This window comes from Dipodomys merriami, unplaced genomic scaffold, assembly GCF_024711535.1.
Source record: "Dipodomys merriami isolate MVZ:Mamm:240054 unplaced genomic scaffold, mDipMer1.0.p SCAF_7, whole genome shotgun sequence".
Classification (NCBI taxonomy): Eukaryota; Metazoa; Chordata; class Mammalia; order Rodentia; family Heteromyidae; genus Dipodomys; species Dipodomys merriami.
In genome coordinates this window covers 30,841,425-30,864,329 of record NW_027206290.1, presented here as the reverse complement: position 1 = coordinate 30,864,329, position 22,905 = coordinate 30,841,425, and the positions used below count along the sequence as shown (strand labels likewise).

The 22,905-nt window shown below is 38.2% G+C and overlaps 1 protein-coding gene across 1 annotated transcript in view; it reads right to left on the bottom strand.

The window, feature by feature from the left end:
• The window catches only part of Stxbp3 (syntaxin binding protein 3), a 73,546-nt gene that overhangs the window by 12,986 nt on the left and 37,655 nt on the right, over nucleotides 1–22,905 (bottom strand). Inside the window, exons 9-15 of the mRNA XM_070006171.1 lie at nucleotides 21,495–21,619; nucleotides 14,026–14,121; nucleotides 13,842–13,899; nucleotides 4,888–4,953; nucleotides 3,879–3,959; nucleotides 1,636–1,774; nucleotides 940–1,046 (exon numbers count right to left, since the gene is read on the bottom strand). Of these exons, the coding sequence (XP_069862272.1) occupies nucleotides 940–1,046; nucleotides 1,636–1,774; nucleotides 3,879–3,959; nucleotides 4,888–4,953; nucleotides 13,842–13,899; nucleotides 14,026–14,121; nucleotides 21,495–21,619 (672 nt within the window). The remainder of the gene's footprint in view (nucleotides 1–939; nucleotides 1,047–1,635; nucleotides 1,775–3,878; nucleotides 3,960–4,887; nucleotides 4,954–13,841; nucleotides 13,900–14,025; nucleotides 14,122–21,494; nucleotides 21,620–22,905) is intronic.

Genomic DNA, 22,905 nt, shown 5'->3' with positions numbered 1-22,905 from the left:
TTTACAATAAAATAAAAATAAAAAAAAAAAGAAAAAAAAAAAAGAAAAAAAAATCTACAGTGTACCAAAAAAAAAAAAAAAAAAAAAAAAAAAAGAGGCTGGATACTAGTAGCTCATGCCCATAGTCCTAGCTAACCAAGAGGCTGACATCTGAGGATGAGAGTTCAAAGCCAGTCCAGGCAGGAAAGTCTGTGAGACTCTTATCTCCAATTAACCACCTGAAAGCTAGAAGTAAAGCTGTGGCTCAAGTGGTAGAGCATCAGCCTTGAGTAGAAAAAGCTAAGGGATAGCACCAAGGCTCTGAGTTCAAGCCCCAGTACTGGCATGCACATATAAAATCTATGGTGTGAATGTGCACAAGGATTCCTACATAAAGAAAGTTTAGCTAAGCCAGGCATTCGTGGCTCATACCTGTAATCCTAGTTTTTCAAGAGGCTGAGATCTGAGGATCACAGTTTGAAGCCAGCCCAGGAGTCTCCATGAGACTTTTTTTTTGTCGGTCGTGGGGCTTGAACTCTGGGCCTGGGAGCTGTCCCTCAGCTCTTCAGCTCACAGCGAGCGCTCTACCACTTGAGCTACAGCGCCACTTCCGGTTTTCTGGTGGTTTATTGGAGATAGGAGTCTCACGGTCTCTCCTGCCCGGGCTGGCTTTGAACCTCGATCCTCAGATCTCAGCCTCCTGAGTAGCTAGGATTATAGGCGTGAGCCACCAGCGCCCGGCTCCATGAGACATAGACATAGACACACACACACACACACACACACAACCATGAGACATAGACATAGACACACACACACACACACACACACACACACACACACACACACACACACACACACACACACACACACACACACACACACACACACACACACACACACACACACACACACACACACACACACACACACACAAAATAACACAGTGTAACTTCTTACCTGGGGAACAATGGGAACACCAAGATATTTCCAGTTACGAATCATGTCACTATCACTTTCTATCTTTACATTCTGGATCAGTCTGTCCAAATTTTCTTCTGTAGTTCCTTATATAAGTAAAAATGTAAGCACATAATCACATAACTGCTACAGCAACCAACTCTTCTTAAGTGGAACATGAATTTGGGTTTAAAAAAAATGAACAGTCAAATTATATCCCCTTTAGTTTTCTCTTAATTTCCTATTTCTCACATACTTACTTTAACCAACTTCCTATTTTCCACATATTTACTTAACCAACTTCAGCAACTACCTTTTGAGTTTTCTAAGATTCTCCAATGATCAATAGTAAACTACATGTTAAAAGGTGATTTTAGCTGGGCACAATGAGCTCATACCTATAATCCTAGCTACTCAGGAGGCTGAGATCTGAGGATTGAGGTTTAAAGCCAGCCAGGGCAGGAAAGTACCTGTAAGACTCTTATCTCCAATAAACTACTCAAAAAAGCTGGAAGTGGTGGTGTTGCTCAAGTGGTAGAGTGTTAGCCTTGAGCAAAAGATGCTTAAGGGACAGTCTCCAGGCCCTGAGTTCAAGCCCCAGAACTGGCCAAAAACAAAAACAAAAACAAAAACAAAAACAACAGTGATTTTAGAGTTGGATATTTCAATGTATTTATGAAAACAAATCTTCATTACCATTAATGCTGAAGATATAAAGTAGGATTGCTCTTATTTTATCACAATTATCATGATCTTTGCTGAGGAGAACTGGAAGGAGTACTCGCATAGCATCTTTCACCTTCTGTCCTTCTGCATCAGTTCCAAGCGCCAGGTCCTTAATGAAAATAAAATACAACCAGTGGGTTACAATCAAAATTCAGTTTTGTTAAATGTACCCATTTAATCATCAAACTTTAGTGGAATATTGATAACACTTTACAGAAAAATATTACTATCCCTTATAAGTAGTTCATAAACAAGTAAAAAATAAAGCAGAAAAGAAGAAAATCATTAATCTAAATGTATGCTATCCAGCATAAGTAAAACGGCTACTGAGTACTTGAAATGTAGGCCATCTGAAGTAAGAGGTGTTATGGTGTAGGGTGGTAGGTGGTAGGGTGCTTGCTTTGCATGCATGAGGCCCTGGGTTCAATTCTTCAGCACCACATAAGCAGAAAAAAAGCCAGAAGTGGAGCTGTGGTTGAAGTGATAGAGCACTAGCCTTGAGCTGAAGAACTCAGGGACAGCACCCAGGCCCAGAGTTCAGGCCCCACAACCACCACTACCAACAAAAAGAGGTAGTGTGGTGCAAAATACCAGATTTGAAATACATGGTATGAAAAAAATAAACAAACAATGTCATTATCTTACTAGTAATCTTCATACTGATTAGACACTACAATGTTTTTAATGTATTTGGTTAAGTCAAATATATTATTAAATTGTATTTTTTACTTTTGTAATGTGGCTACTACAATACTTAATATAATATGCAACTTGCTCTCCTTTCCTTTCCTTTCCTTTTCTTTCCTTTCCCTTCCTTCCCTTCCCTTCCCTTTCCTTCTTTTCCTTTCCTTTCCCTCCCTCCCTTCTTTCTTCCTTTCTTTCCTTCTTTCCTGTGTGTGTGTGCTGGTCTTAGGGCTTGCATTCAGGGCCTGGGTGCTATCACCGATTTTCTTGTACTCAAGCCTAGCACTCTACCACTTGAGCCACAGCTCCACTTCTGGCTTTGTTTTGGTAGTTTAGTGAAGATGAGTCTCACAGATGAGTCTGCACTGACTTTGAACCATGATCTAAGCCTCCTGAGTAGCTAGGATTATAGGCATGAGCCATCCGAACCTGCTGCTTCCTATTTCTGTTAGGATGAAGCATTATACGAAAAGCTGTTTTTTTGTGTGGTGGTACCAGGATTTGAATTCAGGGCCTCTGAGTCCATTCTTAATGGGCTATAGTTTGGATCTAGAGTGTTTCCAAAGACCCATGTGATAATGCTTTAGCCCACAACAATGCTGGTTGGGGGCTGGGAAGGTGGCTCAGTGGTAGAGTGCTTGCCTTGCATGCCTGAGGCCCTGGGTTCGATTCCTCAGCACCACATAAGCAAAAAGAAAAAAAAGCCGGAAGTGGCGCTGTGGCTCAAGTGGTAGAGCGCTAGCCTTGAGCTGAAGAGCTGAGGGACAACGCCCAGGCCCAGAGTTCAGGACTCACGACCGGAAAAAAAAAAAAAAACAACAATGCTGGTTGGGAGGTGGTAGAAACTTGAAGTGGAGCCTACTGGGAGGCCTTCAGGTCATTCAGGGTGAGCCTTTATAGAGGATGGCTGTGGGGTAAGCAGCTTTGCTCTGCAAGATACCCTCACCATTATGTGCAGCCTCACCACTGGCCTTAAAATAGCTATGAGGGCAGCTGATTATACCTGAATCCTCCAAATCTGTGGACCTCAAATATGCTTAGCATGCACAAGGTCCTGGATTTTATTCACAGCATCAAAAACACAAACAAAACTGTAAGTCAAAAATAAACCTTTGTCTTTATAAGCTGATTTATCTCAGGTACTTTGTTATAGTTGAACATAGTAGAGGCTTGCATCTTAAATACTTCCTAGATGGGGTCCTTTCTAAGAGTCTTATTTTGGGCTGGGAATGTGGCTTAGTGGCAGAGTGCTTGGCTAGCATGCATGAAACTTTGGGTTCAATTCCTCAGTACCACATATACAGAAAAAGCCTGATGTGCTCTATGGCTCAAATGGTAGAGCACTAGCCTTGAGCAAAAAGGTCAGAGACAGTGCTCAGGCCCTGAGTTCAAGCCCCAGAACTGGCACCCCCCCAAAAAAAGTCTTATTTTTATTTTTTGTGAAAACAAGCACTAAATTTAGCAGACAAAACCTACATTTTAATTCACGAAGTTCATATAAGCATAGGCATTTATGACTTTACATATACCTGTTCAGTTTTGCACAGCTTTTCAATATTAAGCTTGAACTTGTTCATGCAATCTTCTGCTAAATTAAGGTGGACAACTTGCTGGAAAACAGAAGAATGGATTATTTCTAGCATTTTAATTATTTTTTGTGCAAATGGTAAGATTCAACTTTTGAGATAGGTCTGAAGGAATGTGTGATCATAAGTGAAAATGAGTAACATGTAAGTAAAAGCTAAATCAAGAAAGGAAGTCAGAAGTAGTAATATGATAGGGGATAAACAACAGACAGCAAAAGATAAATTGTGTTGAGTTTGAGAGTAATGAAAACGAGGCAATGAAAAATGAAATGCTGACAGCTAACACCAAAATGTTTCATTTAAATCACTGTTTTTTTTTAATTCTTGAACATTTTAATTAAAACAGGCAAGTTATTTAGTAGCTATTTCTGCAAAAAGATACACAAGTGGCTAATATGCACACTAAAAGATGAAAATCAAGACCACAATGAAATACATTTCATACCTACTAGGAAGGATAAAATGAAACAGAAGATAACAATTGTTGACAGAATGTGAAAAAATGCAACTCTCATATATTTTGCTACTAGGTAAATCACTGGTTTTTTGACTAGGGTACAACATCACAAAAATGTAAAGATTATTATGATAGTGATTTATAAGTAAAAATAAAAAATATATATATTACACATATGTATACACACACAGAGTACACACACACACACACACACACACAATCTTACCACTTACAGGCTGTTAAATCTACTAATATGTTATTAAATCTACTAATATGTTCTTAATTATAAGAAACATGAGAATAACAACCACCAACTGGTCAATTTTAATGCTGAATTTTCCTACTAAGTTGGTAAATTCTTAAATTATTCTAAGCTGATCAAAACAAAGATTAAAAGGTTTAAGCTGGAATAAGTATAAATAATACAAATACAGAACTGGAGAGATCAACTGGCTAAAAAGAGTAAGGCATCAATATATATATAATACTGTTTACCTTAGTAATCTGCTTACGGAAATAGGGCATCTTTTTCATCAGTTGGGTAAGAGCACTAAGTGATGTCTAGGAAAAAAGAAAAAATTTTAAGTAAACCTCTGATTTAATTATTCTATATTATAATTTTTCAATCCTGGAGCATTAAATATTATCGAAGCTAGTTATTAGTGAAACATGGAAAAATTTTAAAGAAAAATTCAGATGCTTCTAATTGCAGTCACAGTAAAGAAGCTGATAGTAAAATGACTCTGTCTCCATAAACAAATAAAAAAGTAGACAAACAAAACAATAGTTTTTAGGCAATGGATAAAAAACAGTGGAGTGAAAGAAAGCACTAAAGTGATCCTTGAATTCATCTTCTCTTCTCTATGGTCATGTTCTCCATACTGAAAGTAAGCCGAGTTAAAATAGAAAACAATTATCTCTTTGTGCAAAATAAAAGAAAAAAAAAAGAGACCAGAGTTTGAGGCTGCTGAAATAGGTCTTGGAAGCAAAAGTGCTAGACAGAAGGTCACCAGCCAAAACATAACTCAAACATGCACTGAGTGATTGCCGGCGAACCCCTATTCTGAATGTGTACAGGGTATAACTCTCAAAGGCCTACTAGGAAACAACTACTAGATATAACTACAAAAATGCTAGCACTCCCTGAGTGGAGAAGTAATACCCAGATATTCAATCTCAGTATGCCTTTGGACTAAACAAGTGAAAACTCTCACCATAATATTGCCTAACAACACACAGTCTTAAAAGAAACAAGGTATTCTTTAGCAATTTAACTCCCACCAGAATGGAACTCAGTATACTCTGTAGAGCTAACAATAGCTATAGCCACTGGGATGTATCATCCACAATGGCTAGCGTACAACTAAAAATTAACAGAAAGTTAAACAGGAAATTGGTTAGTGCTCAGATAAAATATTCAGTAAGTTTCTGAGGATTGTGTCTGCTAGTCAGGATTTCTAATCATGGGATAAAGGGAATAGAGCCTAAAGCATCACAGAGAATAAATAACTCCAATGAAGTTGCTTTTAGGACATGAATCTGAGTCCTTCCTCTGGGGCATGTATGCCTGTTTTGTTTTTTTGTTGGTGTAGGGCCTGAACTCATGGCTTGGATGCTGTCCCTGAGTTCTTTCACTCAAGGCTACCTAGCCACAGCACCACTTCCAGTTTTCTGGAGGTTAACTGGAGATAATAGTCTCACAGACTTTCCTGCCTAACCTGGTTTTGAACCATGATCCTCCTGAGAAGCTAGGATTACAGGCATGAGCCACCAGCGCCCAGCTTATGCCTATAGTTTTGATAAGCCTTCTGCCATCCAGCAGCAGGCATTCTTCCTTGTATCAAAGGTTATAATGTAATATTAAAGCTGGGACTACGAAAACTGTATAAAATTGCTATTATGGATTCTGAAGCAGATTAACTTGGATCTAAGGGCAACCACTCAAAGTCTGGTTTAGGAGACAAAGAAGGTGGCTATGGCATTAGGAAGTTATAGGGTTACCTCTTGTCATGTCTGTACTGGGGGTGCCAATGCAGTGGCCAAAGTGCAGGAGCTACAGATGGAAACTATCCATATCATTGTAGATAGCCCTGACAGCATGCTTGATATGCTTAACCAGTTACCTGTGTCCTCCAATATTAAGATGCATGTATTAGATGAAGTTGATAAAATATTAAGCAGTAGTCAAGGATTAGATAGACTTATGACTTATTCCAAAAGCTAAAAAGCAACAACCCAAGTGTTTTCTGCTGTCAGCTACAATGCCTTCTAGTGTTAAGGTGACCAAGAAGTTCATGAGAGATCTCATTCTGATTAACATCAAGAAGGAAAAAAATTGGTTATGGGACCTATTTGCCAATTTTGACATCAATCTGGAATAAGAGGAATAGAAACTAGATACTGTGGCTTGTAGGAAATCCTGACAATCAACCAGGGCAATTATGTTCATCGACACCAGAAGGAAAGTGACTGGCTCACTAGGAAGATATATGTCTAAGCTTTCATGTTTGCCATGCATAGAGATATAGATGAAAGATAGGAGATATGATCATAAATACTCTGGCAGAGTATTTATTATTGGCCAAAGGCATTAACTCATAACCTTTTTTTTTTAGTTATCAACTATGACCTTTCAACTAACAGGTAAAACTACAGCTACAGACTCAGTTGTGGAAGGCGTTTTGACCATAAGGCTGTTAACATGGTCATAAAGCGTAACAAGGATGCTTTGACATGATGAAAACATCTAAGAATTTCTGAGAAAGAATGTCCTGCTACCCATTTCTAGCCAGGGTTCAATCCTGAGCATGAGGCAGCTGATGAAAAACAGGAGGGTTGGGGACTGGTGACTTACATATACTATAATCCTAGCTATGTAGCAGTCTAAGATCTGAGGACTATAGTTCAAAGCCAGCCCAGGCATACTCCATGAGACTCCTATCTCCAATTAACCAGCAAAAAGCTGAAAGTGGGAGTGTTGCTCAAATGGTAGAGAGCCAGTCCTAAACCAAAAAACCAAGTGAGAGCATGAAGTACTGAGTACAAAAAAATTAGAGATGTTAAAAAAAGGAGGGGAAAACATAAAAACAAAATGTAAGAGATGTAGAATATGGTAACAAATCTAAAATACATGTGATTAAGTCCTAGAGAGGAAAAAATGGGGAAAAATCTTGGCTACAATTTTAACAAAGATGATGAAACAGTAACACAATGATTCAAGCAAACCTACATCATAGAATAGTATATCATGTCAAATTATTAAAAGTCAAAAAGAAAATATTCAGCTAGCTTCCGTGTGTATGTGTGACTTTCATTCTGGCTCAGTTTTCGCTCATGTCTGGTGCTCTACCACTTGAGCCACATTCCCAGCCCAGGTTTTTGCTGATTGTCAAAATGGGAGTCTCGTGGACTTTGAACCCTGATCCTCAAGGTCTTGGCTTTGTCAGTAGCTACAATTATAACTATGAGCCACCAATATCCAGCTGCCACTTAGCTTCTTTGTTTGTTATTTGTCTGTCATGGGGCTTGAACTCTGGGCCTGAATGCTGTCCCTAAGCTCTTCAGCTCAAGGCTAGTGCTACATCACTTGAGCCACTGCGCCACTTCAGGTTTTCTGAGTAATTTATTATAGATAAGAGTCATGGACTTTCCTGCCTGAACTGGTTTTGATCGGCAATCCTCAGATGTCAGCTTCCTGAGTAGCTAGGGTTATAGGCTTGAGCCACCAGTGCCCGGCTTCACTTAGCTTCTTAAACAGGAATTATGTCAGAAGTTATATATTAAAACCTTTAAATTGATAGAAAAGAAAAAAATTCTTGCCAGCACAAGATTCTAAATTTAGTTTAGAAAAATATCTTTGAAAAAACAACTTATGAAACAAAATGTCCTAAAAAAAAAAAAACAAAGTTGAGATAATTCAGTCTGGCTAGATGGAAAGAGCAATAGGAGTAAACATCACCAGACAGGATAAATATATGAGTAATAAAAGTCCACTGAGTGCTTAAGACAAAAAAATAAGTGAGCTGGGTGCTGGTGGCTCATGCCCATAATCCTAGCAGGAGGCTAAAATCTGAAGATTGGAGATTGGGCAGGAAAGCCATGAGACTTTTTTTTTTAATGTCACAGGGCTTGAACTCCGGGCCTGGGCACTGTCCCTGAGCAATGTTTGCTCAGAGCTATTGTTCTACCACTTTGAACCATAGCTCCACTTCCAGCTTTTGAATAGTTAACCAGAGATAAGAGTCTCACAGGGACTTTTCTGCCCAGGCTGGATTTGAACTGTGATCCTCTGATTTCAGCCTCCTAAGTGGCTAGGATTACAGGAGTGAGCCATTAGTGCCTGGCTACCATAAAACTCTTATCTCCAACTAACTACAAAAAAGCTAGAAATGGAGCTGTGGCTGAAGGGTTAGAATGCTAGGCGTGAGGGGAAAAAAAAAAAAAAAAAGCTCAGGGACAATGCCCAGGCCCTGAGTTCAAGCTCTAGGACCAGTACTAAAAACCCCCAAAACAAAACAAACCCCCCAAATCCCCAAAGAAACCAAAACAACAATGAGCTTATAATATATGTAAAGTATAAATAAAATATAAGAAGTAACACACACAAAAAAAGAAAAGAGATAAATGGAGTTAAACTTGTGTAAGGTTTCTGAATTATTCAGGACATAACAGAAAGCATACTATAATATAAGTAATAAGCCTACATTATTATCTTTTAGTAGTACTGAAGTTTGAACTCAGGTCTTCACATTTGTTAAGTAGTCTCTATCATTTGAGACACTAGCAGAGCTGGTACTGGAGCTTGAATTTAGGACTTAGGCTTTATCTCTTTAGCTTTTTCACTCAAGGTTAGTGTTCTACCACTTGAACCACAGCTTCACTTCTGGCTTTTTGACTGTTTTTTTTTTTTTTTGGGTCCGGTCGTGGGGCCTGAACTCTGGGCCTGGGAGCTGTCCCTCAGCTCTTCAGCTCAAGGCTAGCGCTCTACCTCTTGAGCCACAGCGCCACTTCTGGCTTTTTTTTTTTTTTTGGCTTATGTGGTGCTGAGGAATCGAACCCAGGGCCTCAGGTATGCAAGGCAAGCGCTCTACCACTGAGCCACCTTCCCAGCCCTGTTTTCGACTGTTAAATGGAGAAAAGAGTCTCATAGACTTTCCTGCCTGAACTGGCTTTGAACCGTCATCCTACGTTGTCAGCCTCCTGAATAGCTAGGATTACAGGTGTGAACCACTGGTGCCTGGCTCTTGGGTATATTTTTAAGTAAGTAAATTAGAAGGCTAAGAAATAAAGAAATAAATCAATATTTTATAAGCTGCATTTGCAACCAATCTGATCATATAGCCATCTTGATTTCCATCATCTTTTCTCACCACTTCATTCAGTACACACTGTTACCCTAAATATTTTATTTTATCTTTTGGGGTCCTATCGTGGGACCTGAACTCTGATCATATAGCCATCTTGATTTCCATCATCTTTTCTCACCACTTCATTCAGTACACACTGTTACCCTAAATATTTTATTTTATTTTTTGGGGTCCTATCGTGGGACCTGAACTCTGATCATATAGCCATCTTGATTTCCATCATCTTTTCTCACCACCTCATTCAGTACACACTGTTACCTTAAATATTTTATTTTTATTTTTTTTTTGGGTCCTATCGTAGGGCCTGAAGTCTGGGTCTGGGCACTGTCCCTCAGCTCTTCAGCTCAAGGCTAGCGCTCTACCACTTGAGCCACTTCTGGTTTTTTTCTTTTTGCTTATGTGGTGCTGAGGAATCAAACCCAGGGCCTCATGTATGCAAGGCAAGCACTTTACAACTGAGCCATCTTCCCAGCCCCTTAAATATTTTAAATTGAAATTTACTTCTCTGGAAATTGTTGAGGACAGTAGTATTTAATGTTGTCTGAGGATTAAATGAGATGATACAGAGTTTGATTGGGTCAGGCAGTAGCCCAGAAAAAGTTGGTCAGCAAATATTACCTAGTGATATTAGCATTAACACTTTAATATCAATATGCAGAGATTTCCTTATATGTAATTGCACTTATGGAGGTTAAACAGTCTCCATTGTTTTGGAAAAATTTTTAAACTATCTTTCAGGGAAACTTTTGTATTTACATAATAGTGAAGAATCTCCAGGTATGCAGTAAATATATATTTTGTAAAGAAAAGAAAAGAAATACACCCCAGAAGTATAACAAACCCAAGCTTATGCATGTGGTAATTTTATGTTCTCTTTCCTGTTACAAAACAAAAATAGATTGGAGATGGGATTCAAACAGTAGAGCACTGTTTAGTAAGCATAAGTTCCTAAATTCAAACCCTAATACTGTTAAAAGAAAAAGTTGAGCATGGTGGTGGCATACCCTGTAATTTCTGCACTCCAAAAGCAAGCTGGAGGACAGCCTGGGCTAGAATGAGACCCTACCTCAGACCAAAGAGAGGACTAGGGGCTTTTGCTCAAGTGTTAGAGTACTGTGCCTAGCAATTACAGGACCCTGTGTTCAATGTTCAGCATTGTTCCCTATCTATCAAATACAAACAGAAAAAGAAAAGATCTATGTTTTTTTCAAGCACACAAGAAATTACTGTATATATGTATAATGTATTACTCTGGATCATAAATCAAGTCTTAACAAAACTCAAAGCACTAAAATCATATAGCACTTGTTATCTGACTGCTGTCTAGGTTATATGTCAATAGCATAAAGATAATTAGAAAATTCCCCAGTGGTTTGAAATTTAAAAATACATTCTTGAATAACACATATCCACAATAAATCATAATGAAAATTAGAAAATGTACTGACTTGAATTCACAAAAGTTATTTCAAATCACCTGGGATGCATCTAATGTTAAGAAAGAAGTAAGTCTAAATATTAACAGTAGGAAAGAAGAAAGGTTAAACAAAAAAAATGTTGTACACATCCAACTCAAGAAACTAGAAAAAAACTTTAAACTTAAGACTAAATAGCAATATAAAACTAACCTAAAGCAAAGAAAATCAATAGTCAAAGTTCTTTTAAATAATAAACAAATATTATCAATATATAAATATTAATAATGACATAAGGAAAATAAATTAAGATGAGTAAAAGACCACAAAAATTAGAAAACAGAATATTAATACAGATTTTATTCACCTTGAGAGGATAAAATATTTCAAAATTTAAATGTGCTAAATTTCTTGAAAATTCAATATTCCACAATTGACAAGAAAAATAAAATTTCTGAATAACTATATGTCTGTTAAGGAGCATGTATTTAAATACAAAAAAAAAAAATATATATATATATAGTTGTTGTTGTTGTTGTTCTGGTCCTAGGGCTTGAACTCAGGACCTGGACAGTGTCCTTGAGCTTTTTTGTTCAAGGCTAATGCTCTACCACTTGAGCTACAATCTCACTCTGGCTTTTTGGTGGTTAACTGGAGATAAAGAGTCTCATAGACTTTCTTGCCGGGTTTGGCTTCAAACTGTGATCCTCAGATCTGTCTCCTGAGTAGGTAGGAGCCAGTGGTGCCTGCTTGTTAAAGAATTTATAACTAAAGATTTTCCATAAAGAAGACTCCATGCCCAAATGGTGAATTCTTTCAAGCAGTAAGATAAATAATGGTCTAGTACAAATCCTTCCAGATAATAAAATGAAAGAGAGCATCATAATTAATTTCATCAGATCATGAATGTATCAAGTCCAAGCACAGTTTATTCTAGAAAGATACAACTGATTCAATGTTAGAAAACCAACACTACATTAATAGTATAAAGAAGAAAAAATAAAATTCTGAAGAAGCATTTGATAAAATACAACAATATTCACCAGTTAAAAGAAAACAGAAATAGGGGTGTAGCTCAGAGATAGAACACTTGCCTAGCATGTGTGAGACACCAGGTTTGATCCCTAGCACCATAAAGGAAAAAAAAAAAATACTTGTTCGTAGCCAGGCATGGTGGCATCCAGCAGTTATGAGATTAAAGAAGAAAAAAGCAATGCTAATTAAAGGCAAGTCTGGCCTCTCATAGCAAGTTCTAGGCCAGCCTGAACCACCTAGTAAGATTCTATCTCAAAACCAAACATGTTTTAAAGGAAAAAACAAACTAACAGGGCTTGAGGTATTATTCAAGTAGTATACATAGCATCATAGGGCCCTGAATTTAAACTCCATTATAACAAAGAGCAAAAAGAAACATGTTGGCTAATTAAGATTAAGAAACTTTCTTAATTTCATTAAGCATGTAAGTAAAATAAACTATCAAAATTCTCAATGATGGAATACTGAACGAAACCTAAGAATGAGACAGGGATATTCATTACCACCAGTTCTATTTCACATTATAATGAAGGTATTATATTAGCCAAAGAGTCTAAAGATACAAAACAAAACAAAATTTTAAAAAATAACATTTATTTATAGCACCAAAAATATTCAGAAATAACAAAAAAATGTGCAACAATTTAGAATGAAAATTATATGGCAATTTTTCTTTCCAGTCCTGGGCTTGAACACAGGGCCTGGGCATTGTCCCTGAGCGTTTTTTGTTCAAGGTTCGTGCTCTAACACTTGAGCCACAGCCCCATCTGGCTTTTTGGTGGTTAATTGGAAATAAGAGTGTCAGACTTTCCTGCAGGGGCTAGCGTTGAACCATGATCCTCAGATCTCGGCCTCCTGAGTAGCTAGGATTATAGGCATAAACTATCAACACTTGGCTCATGGCAGTGTTTTATAACTTGATCTTTGTGGCAGTATATTTATTTAAGATTTGTGTACTGTGCTTCTATATATTATACTTTAAAATAAAAATTCTAATAATGTACTGATGAAATCAACTAGTTAACCTTATCTGAGCTTCACTAGCTTGCATCTGTAATCCTAGGTACTTAGGAGACTGAGATTGGGAGGATTATTAGCCCCAACAGCAGTTTATGAGGTCCTCCTTCCCCATGGCTGGACCCAATAATACAAGCCTATATCCCAAGCTGCATAGGAAGCTAAGATTGGCAGGATCTTGGTTTCAGGCAGCCCAAGTAGACAAGTCCATCTCTTCAGAGAAAAGCTGGATGTAGTGGTGTAACTTGGGATTCTAGCAAAAGTGGGAAGCTTAAAGAAGGTAGGTCACAGCTCAAGTGTACATCAAGCTGAGAGGCAAAATCCTATCTAAAAATAACCACCAAAAAACAGGGCTGGAAGGGTACCTCAAGTATAGAGTGCCAGCCTAGCAAGTATGAGGCCCTGAATTCAAACTCTGGAACTGCCAAAAAGAAAACAATAATAATAAAATAAACTTAGTGAAGTGACCAGTCAAAATGCTGCTAATTTTTGAAATAAGATAATGGGTAATAAGAGTTTGTTTTCTCTATTTCTCTTTATAGAATGTGCCAAACATAGAAACTTAAATAAGTAGTTCACCTTTGTTATTATTTTGGAAGTTAAGTAAAGCTTTTACCTTTCCTTCTGTTGCTTTCTTTGTTGATGAAATTTCCTTCATAAGCTTCGGAATTTCCCTGTCAAATTGAGAATTCTTTAAATTAGGTATAATTCTCTTAGAACAATTTTAAGATTACAAAATGTACTATGACATATTTAGTATCTAAAAACATGGAATTAAAAATTGAAATGGACTGACATACTCTAACACAACTGCAATATGCCGATGTCGAATTCTGACCCAGAGGTCATCTTCTTCTTCAAGGATTGCTTCCTTTTCTTTCCCATCAGTTTTATATCTACAAGAAGATAGAGGCAGAACATTTTTGGTATTTTTTCTCAAAAGTGGAAAAAACATTTTTACAAACAATAATTTGGAAAAAGAAATTCAAAACTACATATTCTCAATTCATCATTTTTGGATAATACCTATCAAAACTAAGGTATGTTATCATTATACTAAATTTCAAAGTGCTATCTGTGCCTTGTATTTTTTCCCCATTTTATTGTAAGACACTTTTAATCTCAATAAAATTTAGATTCTTGGCAAAATGTTATCTTACAAAGCAAAAATTCAATGTCTTGTAATCAACTTTCAGAACAACACTTAATATACTAGTCAGGTATTGGTGTGCATACTTTTAATTCTATCCCTCAGAAGGCTGAGACAGGAGAATCATGAGTGCTAGGCTTGCCTGGACTATTCAACAAAATTCTGTTTCAAAAACAAAACAAACAACACAAACCTGAATATAAAAAAACTAACAAACCCCTGAAAATACTAATAATACACATTCTAACTACTTAAAACTATTGTAATGTGCAAATAATTTACACCACTAATATCAAGCATCCATTAAAACAGGTATGTCACCCCAATACAACCTAATGAAGTGTTTTGGAGCTGGTACAACATTTAAAAACAGAGTATTTCATCTGTTTTATTATTGTTATTTTTTGTTACTGGGGTTTTGAACTCAAGCTTTCATGCTTGTTAAGCAGGTGCTCTACCACTTGAACATCGCTTCCAGCCCCTTTTGCTCTGGCTCCAAATTTTGCCCAGATAGGCATGGACCACAATCCTCTTATTTATATTTATGCTGGTCCTGAGGATTGAACTCAGGGCTTAGGTGCTGTCTGTTAGCTTTTTTGGTCAAGGTTGGTGCTCCACCACTTGAGCCATAGCTTTATTTCTGACTTTTTGGTGGTTAATGGAGGCAAGAGTGGCAAGAACTTTCCTGCCTGAGTGGCTTTAAACTGTGACCCTGAATTGTCAGCCTTCTGAACAACTAGCATTATAGTCATGAGCCACTGTCACCCAGCTTCTACTTTCTCTTTTTATACCTTACTTCCATTTGTGGAACTAGGGAAATTCAATTGTCCTGAGACTGTCAACTTTCTGAGCTAAAATTAAAAAGGACTGTACTAATAGCCATTTCTATAACCTCCTCCTCCCCTCGCCCTAAAATTGTAGGTCCTACCCACAAATTCACCTTCATTATCTGGTCTCTCCCTCCCCGCCCCCCCCTCACCCCCCCCCCCATACTGGGGCTTAAACTCAGGATCTTGCACTCTTCACCTGGTTTTTTCTATCACAGTTATCTTTCTACCATGTAAGCCCACACTTCTATTTTCACCTTTTTCCTGGTTAATTGAAGATAAAAATCTCAGATTTGTCTGCTCAGGCAGGCTTCAAAACTTTGATCCTCAGATCTCAGCCTCCTGAATGCAGGATTATAGGTCTGCCCAACTTTGTATGTGGTCTTAATACTCAGAGATAAAATGCCTGCGTTTAATTATGCTTGCATTAAGGATGAAATCCCTTTTGTCATTTAAAGTACCACCTTGTACTTAGGTAATATTTTTGACTTTTAAGTGGTTCATAACTTATCAGTAACAAGTGTGAAAACACGCAAAAGATAATGATAATTCTTTTGGAGTAAATTTAAAGAAGTCATTGAGATGAAAATGGATACCTAGAATTTCCTGCTTTATTTGTTTCCATTTAAAATTGTGATGAGGGCCTAGTGCCAGTGGCTCACAACTACAGTCCTAGCTACTTGGGAGGCCGAGATGGAGAGCATCCAGTTCAGGGACAGTCCCAGCAAAAAAAAGTTCATGAGACACCTTTTCAACAGCTATTATCCTAGCTCTGTATTAGACTGAGATGAGAGTATCATGGTTTGAGGCGAGCTTGAGCAAAAAGTTTGTGAGAAGCCTGGTGCCGGTGGCTCACACCTGTAATCCTAGTTACTCAGGAGGCTGAGATCTGAGGATAGCGGTTCAAAGCCAGCCTAGGCAGGAATGTCCATGAGACTCTTATGCCCAATAACTACCACAAAACGGGAAATGGCACTGTGGCTCAAGTGGTAGAGCACTTGCTGTGAGCTGAAGTGCGCAGGGACACTGCCCAAGCCCAGAGTTTAAACCCCATGACCGCAAAAAAAAAAAAAAGTTTGTGAGACCCTGCCCCCCACCAATTTCAACAGAAATGGATGGATTTGGTGTATGTACCTGTCATTCCACTTGCCCTAGACCAGGTACATGTCTGTTGCAAAAAAGGACTACAGGAAAAGGTCAGAGGTAGGGCAATTACATAGCAAAAACAAGGCCATGTTCAAACGTCAGAGCTGCACCCCCAGAACAAAACTAAGGATTGGTAAGAGGTAAGTCTAACTATATAGGAGTGATCATGGGAAGAATGGCAGACACAGATTAATGGAGATCACAGACTTTGAGGACTACTACAAGCACTTTGGCTTTTAGTATGAAGAAAATGGGAAGCCATTTAAATTATGAGGAACAAAGAGATAAGAATTGACCAAGGTCTTACCAAGATCTTTTATTGCAGGGGAAGGTGGCATGGGGGATTGAGGTCTGTCGAAATACTCCATTGCTTAAACCATGCCCCTAGCCCACCCTACCTTTTTTTTGGGGGGGGGGGGAAGGGGGTCTGGTCGTGGGGCCTGAACTCTGGGCCTGGGCACTGTCCCTCAGCTCTTCAGCTCAAGGCTAGCTAGCGCTCTACCACTTGAGCCACAGCGCCACTTCTAGCTTTTTTCGTTTTGCTTATGTGGTGCTGAGGAATTGAACTGAGGGCCTCAGGCATGCAAGGCAAGCGCTCTACCACTGAGCCACCTTCCCAGCCCCCACCCTACCTTTTTTAATTTTGAGAGAAGTTCTTGTTTTTTTCCCAGGGCAGCTTGGATCTAGATTCTTTTATTTATGTTTCTTGCCACAGCTGGGATGTCAGGTGCATACTACTACATCCAACATTTTCTGTTGAGATTTGAGTCTCAAATTTTTTGACTGGGCTAGTTTTGAGCTAAGATTCTCCTAATTCCTGCCTCTTCAAATAACTAGGGTTATGAGCCACTAGCATTTGGTTCTTTTCTTCTTTGTTGTTTTGTGCAGGCCCAGGGGCTTGAATTCAGGACCTGAGTGCTGTTTATGAGCTTTTTTGCTCAAGGCTAGTGTGCTATTACTTGAGCTATACTTCTATTTCTGGCTTTTGGGTGGTTAATTGGAGATAAGAGTGCCTGAGTTGGCTTCAAACCACAATCCTTAGGTGTCAGCCTTCTGAGTAGTAGGACTTCAGGCATGAGCCATTGTCACTCTGATTTTTTTCTAGTTTTAAAAATGAATGAATTTATTTTGTGCTGTGTTGAAAGAACACTGAAAGTAGTCCAAAGACAGAAGCAGAAGCTTTGGAGATTAGTTAGAAGTCTGTTGCATTCATGGCTGAGGAAGGAAAGTTTGAGGAAGGACAATAGTTCAAGGCAGCGTTGGGCATACAGTGAGTTTGAGGTCTGTTAAACCTCAAGACCTTATCACAAACAAAAAAGGGAATTGGGTGCTGGTGGCTCACATCTATAATCCTAGCTATTCAGGAGGTTGAGATCCAAAGATCATGGTTCGAAGCCAGCCTAAGCAGAAAAGTCCCCATGAGATGCTTTTCTCCAATTAACCACCTAAAAACTGGAAGTGGAGCTGTGGCTCCAAGTGGCAGACTGCTAGCATTGAGCAAAAAAACTCAGGGACAGTGCTGAGGCCCTAAGTTCAAGCCCCATGACTGACAAAAAAGAAAAGAAGAAGAAGAAGAAAAAATACAGGTTTGCTACAGTGAGATGCTGGTGGCCATGCTTGTAATCCTAGCTTCTCTCTGGAGGCTGAGATCTGAGAATCAAGGTTGGAAGCTAGCTTGGGCAGAAAATTCTTGAGACTCTTATCTCCAAATATAACCAAAAAGGCAGGCTAGATGCTTGGATCATGTGAAAGAGCACTAGCCAAATAGCAAATGAAGCAAACATGAAGCCAAGTTCAAGGTACAATACTAGGGGGGGAAAGTGTGTTACCAAAACCAGATGAAAATTGATTGATTGGGACTATGTTAGCTTCTGGATAGATTTTGAATCCCAAGTTTTTGGACTTGATTGATTGGCCAAAAGATATGAGAGAGATGATGATCAAAATTTTTGACCTGCCCAGTAGTGGTAGTTCACATCTACAATCCTAGCAACTCAGAAAGCTGAGATGAGGATTGAAGTTCAAAGTATCCCAGTCAAACAAATCCAAGAGATTATTTTATTTCCAATTAACATTAAAAAGCTAGAAGTGACAGTGTGACATTCAAAGCATCCCAGTCAAACAAATCTGAGAGATTATTTTATTTCCAATTACATTAAAAAACTAGAAGTGACAGTGTGACTCAAGTGGTAGAACACCAGACTTGAGGGAAAAAGAAAATGTAAGAAGCCTTGACTTTAAACTCCAGAACTGGACCATGCATGCGTGCACACACGCGCACGCACACACACACACACACACACACAAATTGATATGTAACGTTAGTAAACTCTAGCTAAACTAGAGCTTTGTTACTGAGCTAAAAGAGGCCATAGTTGGAGTAGCCTGATAGAAAATATCAGGAGCGCAGGTTTGGACATAAAAGTTTAAGATGTTAGCCAGGTGCTGGTGGCTTACGCCTGTAATCCTAGCTACTCAGGAAGTTGACATCTGAGGATCAAGGTTCAAAGCCAGCCCAGGCAGGAAAGTCCATGAGACTCTTATCTCCAATAAACCACCAGAAAACTGAAAGTGGTGCTGTGGCTCAAGTGGTAGAGCTCTAGCTTTGAGCTGAAGAGCTGAGGGACAGTGCCCAAGCCCACAAGTGCAAGCCCCACGGCTGCAAAAAAAAAAAAAAAAAAAAAAAAAAGTGTAAGATGCTTATTAGGTTTGAAACAGGAAGGTTCAGAATTGGCATATCAATGTAACAGCAACATCAACAAACAGAATGGATGTGCTTGTAAGAATATACAAAAAAGAACAAGATCCATGTCAGGCTTCAGTGACTCATACCTGTTATCCTAGCTACTCATGAGGCTGAGATGTAAGAATCACAGTTCAAAGCCAGCCCAGGCATGTAAGTTTGTGAGATTCTTATCTCCAATTATCCACCAAAAAGCTGGAAGTGAAGCTATGGCTCAAGTGGTAGAGTCCTAGCCTTGAGCAAAAAAGCTCAGGGACAGTGCCCAGGCCCTGAGTTCAAATCCCAGGACTGGCACCAAAAAACAAGGAACTAGACCTAAAAACTTGAGCATTAGAATATTTTCATACTGAGAATGGAGGGCTAGAAGGTAGTGAGAAGGGATATTGGATTTAATAACACAGAGGTAACATATTTTATTTTCAGTAATGTGTCATCTCAGCTTGAACTGGCAGCATGGCTCTAGTAAGTAAAGGGCTGCATAAACAGAAAAGGCTGAGAGCATGAGATTTGAGTCCAATCCCGGGTATAATCAATCAATCAATAAAATGAAACCTTCTTTTTTTGCCAGCAAATCTCAGTAGGTATGTATTTTATTTATTTATTTTCGTGTGAATGTGGGGCTTGCACTCAGGGTCTGAGTACTGTCTCTCAGCTTTTGTGATCAAGGTTATTACTCTCCTGTTTGAGCCACAGCTCCACTTCTGGCCTTTTGGTGATTAGTTGGAGATAAGAGTCTCATGGACTTTCCTGCCCAGACTGGCTTCAAGCCACAATCCTCAAATCTCAGCCTCCTGAGTAGCTAGGATTATAGGTGTGAACCACAAGCACCAGGTTATTAAGTCATTTTTAAATTTCTTTATTATAAGACAATTCACAGCAGGGTGCCATTGGCTCACACCTGTAATCCTAGCTACTCAGGATACTGAGATCTGAGGATCACGGTCCAAAGCCAGCCTAGGCAGGAAAATCCATGAAACTCTTATCTCCAGTAAACCAGAAGTAGCCCTATAGCTCAAGTGGTAGAGTGCTAGCCTTGAGCTGAAGAGCTGAGGGACAGTGCTCAGGCCCAGAGTTCAGGCCCCAAGACCGACCAAAAAAAAAAAAAAAAAAAAAGACAATGCACACTTATAGACTAAAGGATAAATATGGTAAATAAAAGCTATAAGTAAGGGGGGGCGGGGGGGAGGCTGGGAAGGGATGTGAAGGGTAAACAAAGGAGGAGGCTGCAATGATTGATAAGAAATGTACTCATTATCTTGCCCATGTAATTGTAACCCCTCTGTACAGTATGTTCACAAAAAATAAAAAAAAAATTAAAAAAAGCTATAAGCAATAAATTGCTTAAAACAACTTATATGAGAAAAACTGCTATGTTGCTTTCCTTGTGTTAACAATAACAGATAACCCAGGAAAGCTCAGAAATTAGGATTTGACTAGAATGCAAGTAAAAATACAATAGAAAAATTGAATGATCAGAAAAATATTAAAGTAATATCTACTTTTAGAAAAATTAGACATAATTACCAAAGGTTTTATCTTTAAAAGAAAACTACTAAACAAAAAAGTCAGAAAACTAGTTTTAATTTTTATATTGTATTCAAATAGCATTTCTTTTGCCATAGGGTCTCACTAGACAAGGCTGGCCTGAAATTTGCTTTGTAGAACTGTTATGGAGGCTAGCCTAGAACTTGTGATTCTCCTGCTTTAACTCCCCAGGGAGCATAAACATGTGTTAACATTTCCAGCTTAAAGTAGCAAATCTTGGCTGAAAAATGCCAACTTAGTTTTGGAGATTGGTGATAACTAAGACTGTATAATTAATGTGTCCATAGGCCTGCTCATAATGATAAGATAGTAAAAAATGGCTCCTTCATAGAAAAGTAATTTCATTTACTTTTGGTATTTTTAAAAAGTAAATAGCTTCATATAAATATAGAGACAGACACTAAGTAGCAAAATGGTAAAACTGTACCTATTCTCAACTATCCACACTACTTCATTTTCTACTACCTTTAAAAATACATTACATTATACTATCCTACACATACTACTATGTATATGATTCAGAATAATCACAGCCTAATCATTTTGAATAGGGTGTCTATTTAAAAAAATAAAAAGTTGGGCCTGGTGTTTACTCAAAATTTAGGTGAAAGATGCAAATTCTGTCTATTTAAATGTAGGTTCACTAGTTAAGGAGGCACACAAATACTCAAAAAGTTGCAAAGCAGTGAAATTGCCCATTAACTCACAAAGTTTTAAAAGATTGTTAAGGCTGAAAGAATAAGGTCTCTGTACAAAAGATTATGTAGTTTCAGATGTCTGATGCCTCTATAGGTTATTAAATGCTTAAGTCTATTCTGTTTGTATACGCCCTTTATATGCCCTTCAATTTATACTTGCTTGTATGTATCATTCTCAATTGGTAGTAGATCATATGCCATTGCCTGAAAGGTCAGTTCATGCAAGACAGTGGACACAGGATCAAAGCCACGATCAATGATTAAGAGCTGGGAATGAGTTTTACCCTAGAATAACAAAATAAAATTATCTTAAGCAATTTCTATATTTTTACATTTTTAATATCTTAGAAAACAGAAGCAGACTTTTGTTAAGCCCTGGTTCTTTTGCCCACCAAAAAACATACAATGAAAGAAAACAAACGAAAAAAAAAAAAAAAAGAAAATGAACGGTTAATTTCCTTAAGAATGTAAACTGAATTAAAACAAATAAAAATCTGAGTGGCACAGTAGGAAGAAACACTAAAATGACAAAATTTGAAACTTTCAAAAATGGATTAAAAGGCTATATTGAGTAACTTTCTCAAAAATTTTTTTAAAACAGTAACACTTGTATTGTTTTCCTTCCTCTCTCCTCTCCTCCCCTCCCTTCCCATATTCCCTTCTCTTTTCTCTCCCCCATCCCCATCCCTATCTCCATCTCTTTTTCTCTCTTCCTTTTGGATAGGGTCTTGCTAGATATGTAGTCCTGACTAGCCCTGAATGCAAGATCTTCCAGATTCAATATTCCAAGGGTGGGGATTACAGGCATATACAACTTACCTTGTCTGGCCTAACTTATTGTATTATAAATTCAGTTTCATAAACACTAAAACACACATTATAAATGGAAGCTATCTACTACATGAACTCTTTTTGTTAGACATTTTGCTAAGCAAGAAATACAAGTATTTTTTCATCTAATTTAAGTATTATTTCATGGTTCTTACAGCAACCTTGTGAGACAGGTATTATTACCTCCATTGACAAACAAGAGACTTAAACTTGAAATTAAGTAATTTGCCTGAGCCATATAATTAATACATGGCAGAATGGAATTTCAAACCCATGTTGGATTCACTGTAATGCTACACTTTTAGCCATTAGGCTACTGCACTTATTTATTTATTTATTTATTTTTTCTTTTTGCATATGTGGTGCTGAGGAATCGAACCCAGGGCCTCAGGCTTGCAAGGCAAGCGCTCTACCACTGAGCCAACTTCCCAGCCCCCTGCACTTACTTATTTTTGTGCAGGTCCTGAGGCGTGAACTCAAGACCTGGGCACTGTCCTGAGCTGTTTTGTTCAAGGCTAGAACTCTAGCACTTGAGCCACAACTCCACTTCCAGCTTTTTGGTATTAATTGGAGATAAAAGTCTCATGGACTTTTCTGCCCATGATTCTCAGATCTCAGTTTCCTGAGTAGATACGATTACAGGTGTGAGCCACTGTGGTACCTAGCAAGAGTAATCTTCAGCTTGTTATTCAAAGCAATAAGAGTTTAACTACAACACATTAGATAAATATTTCTCATTT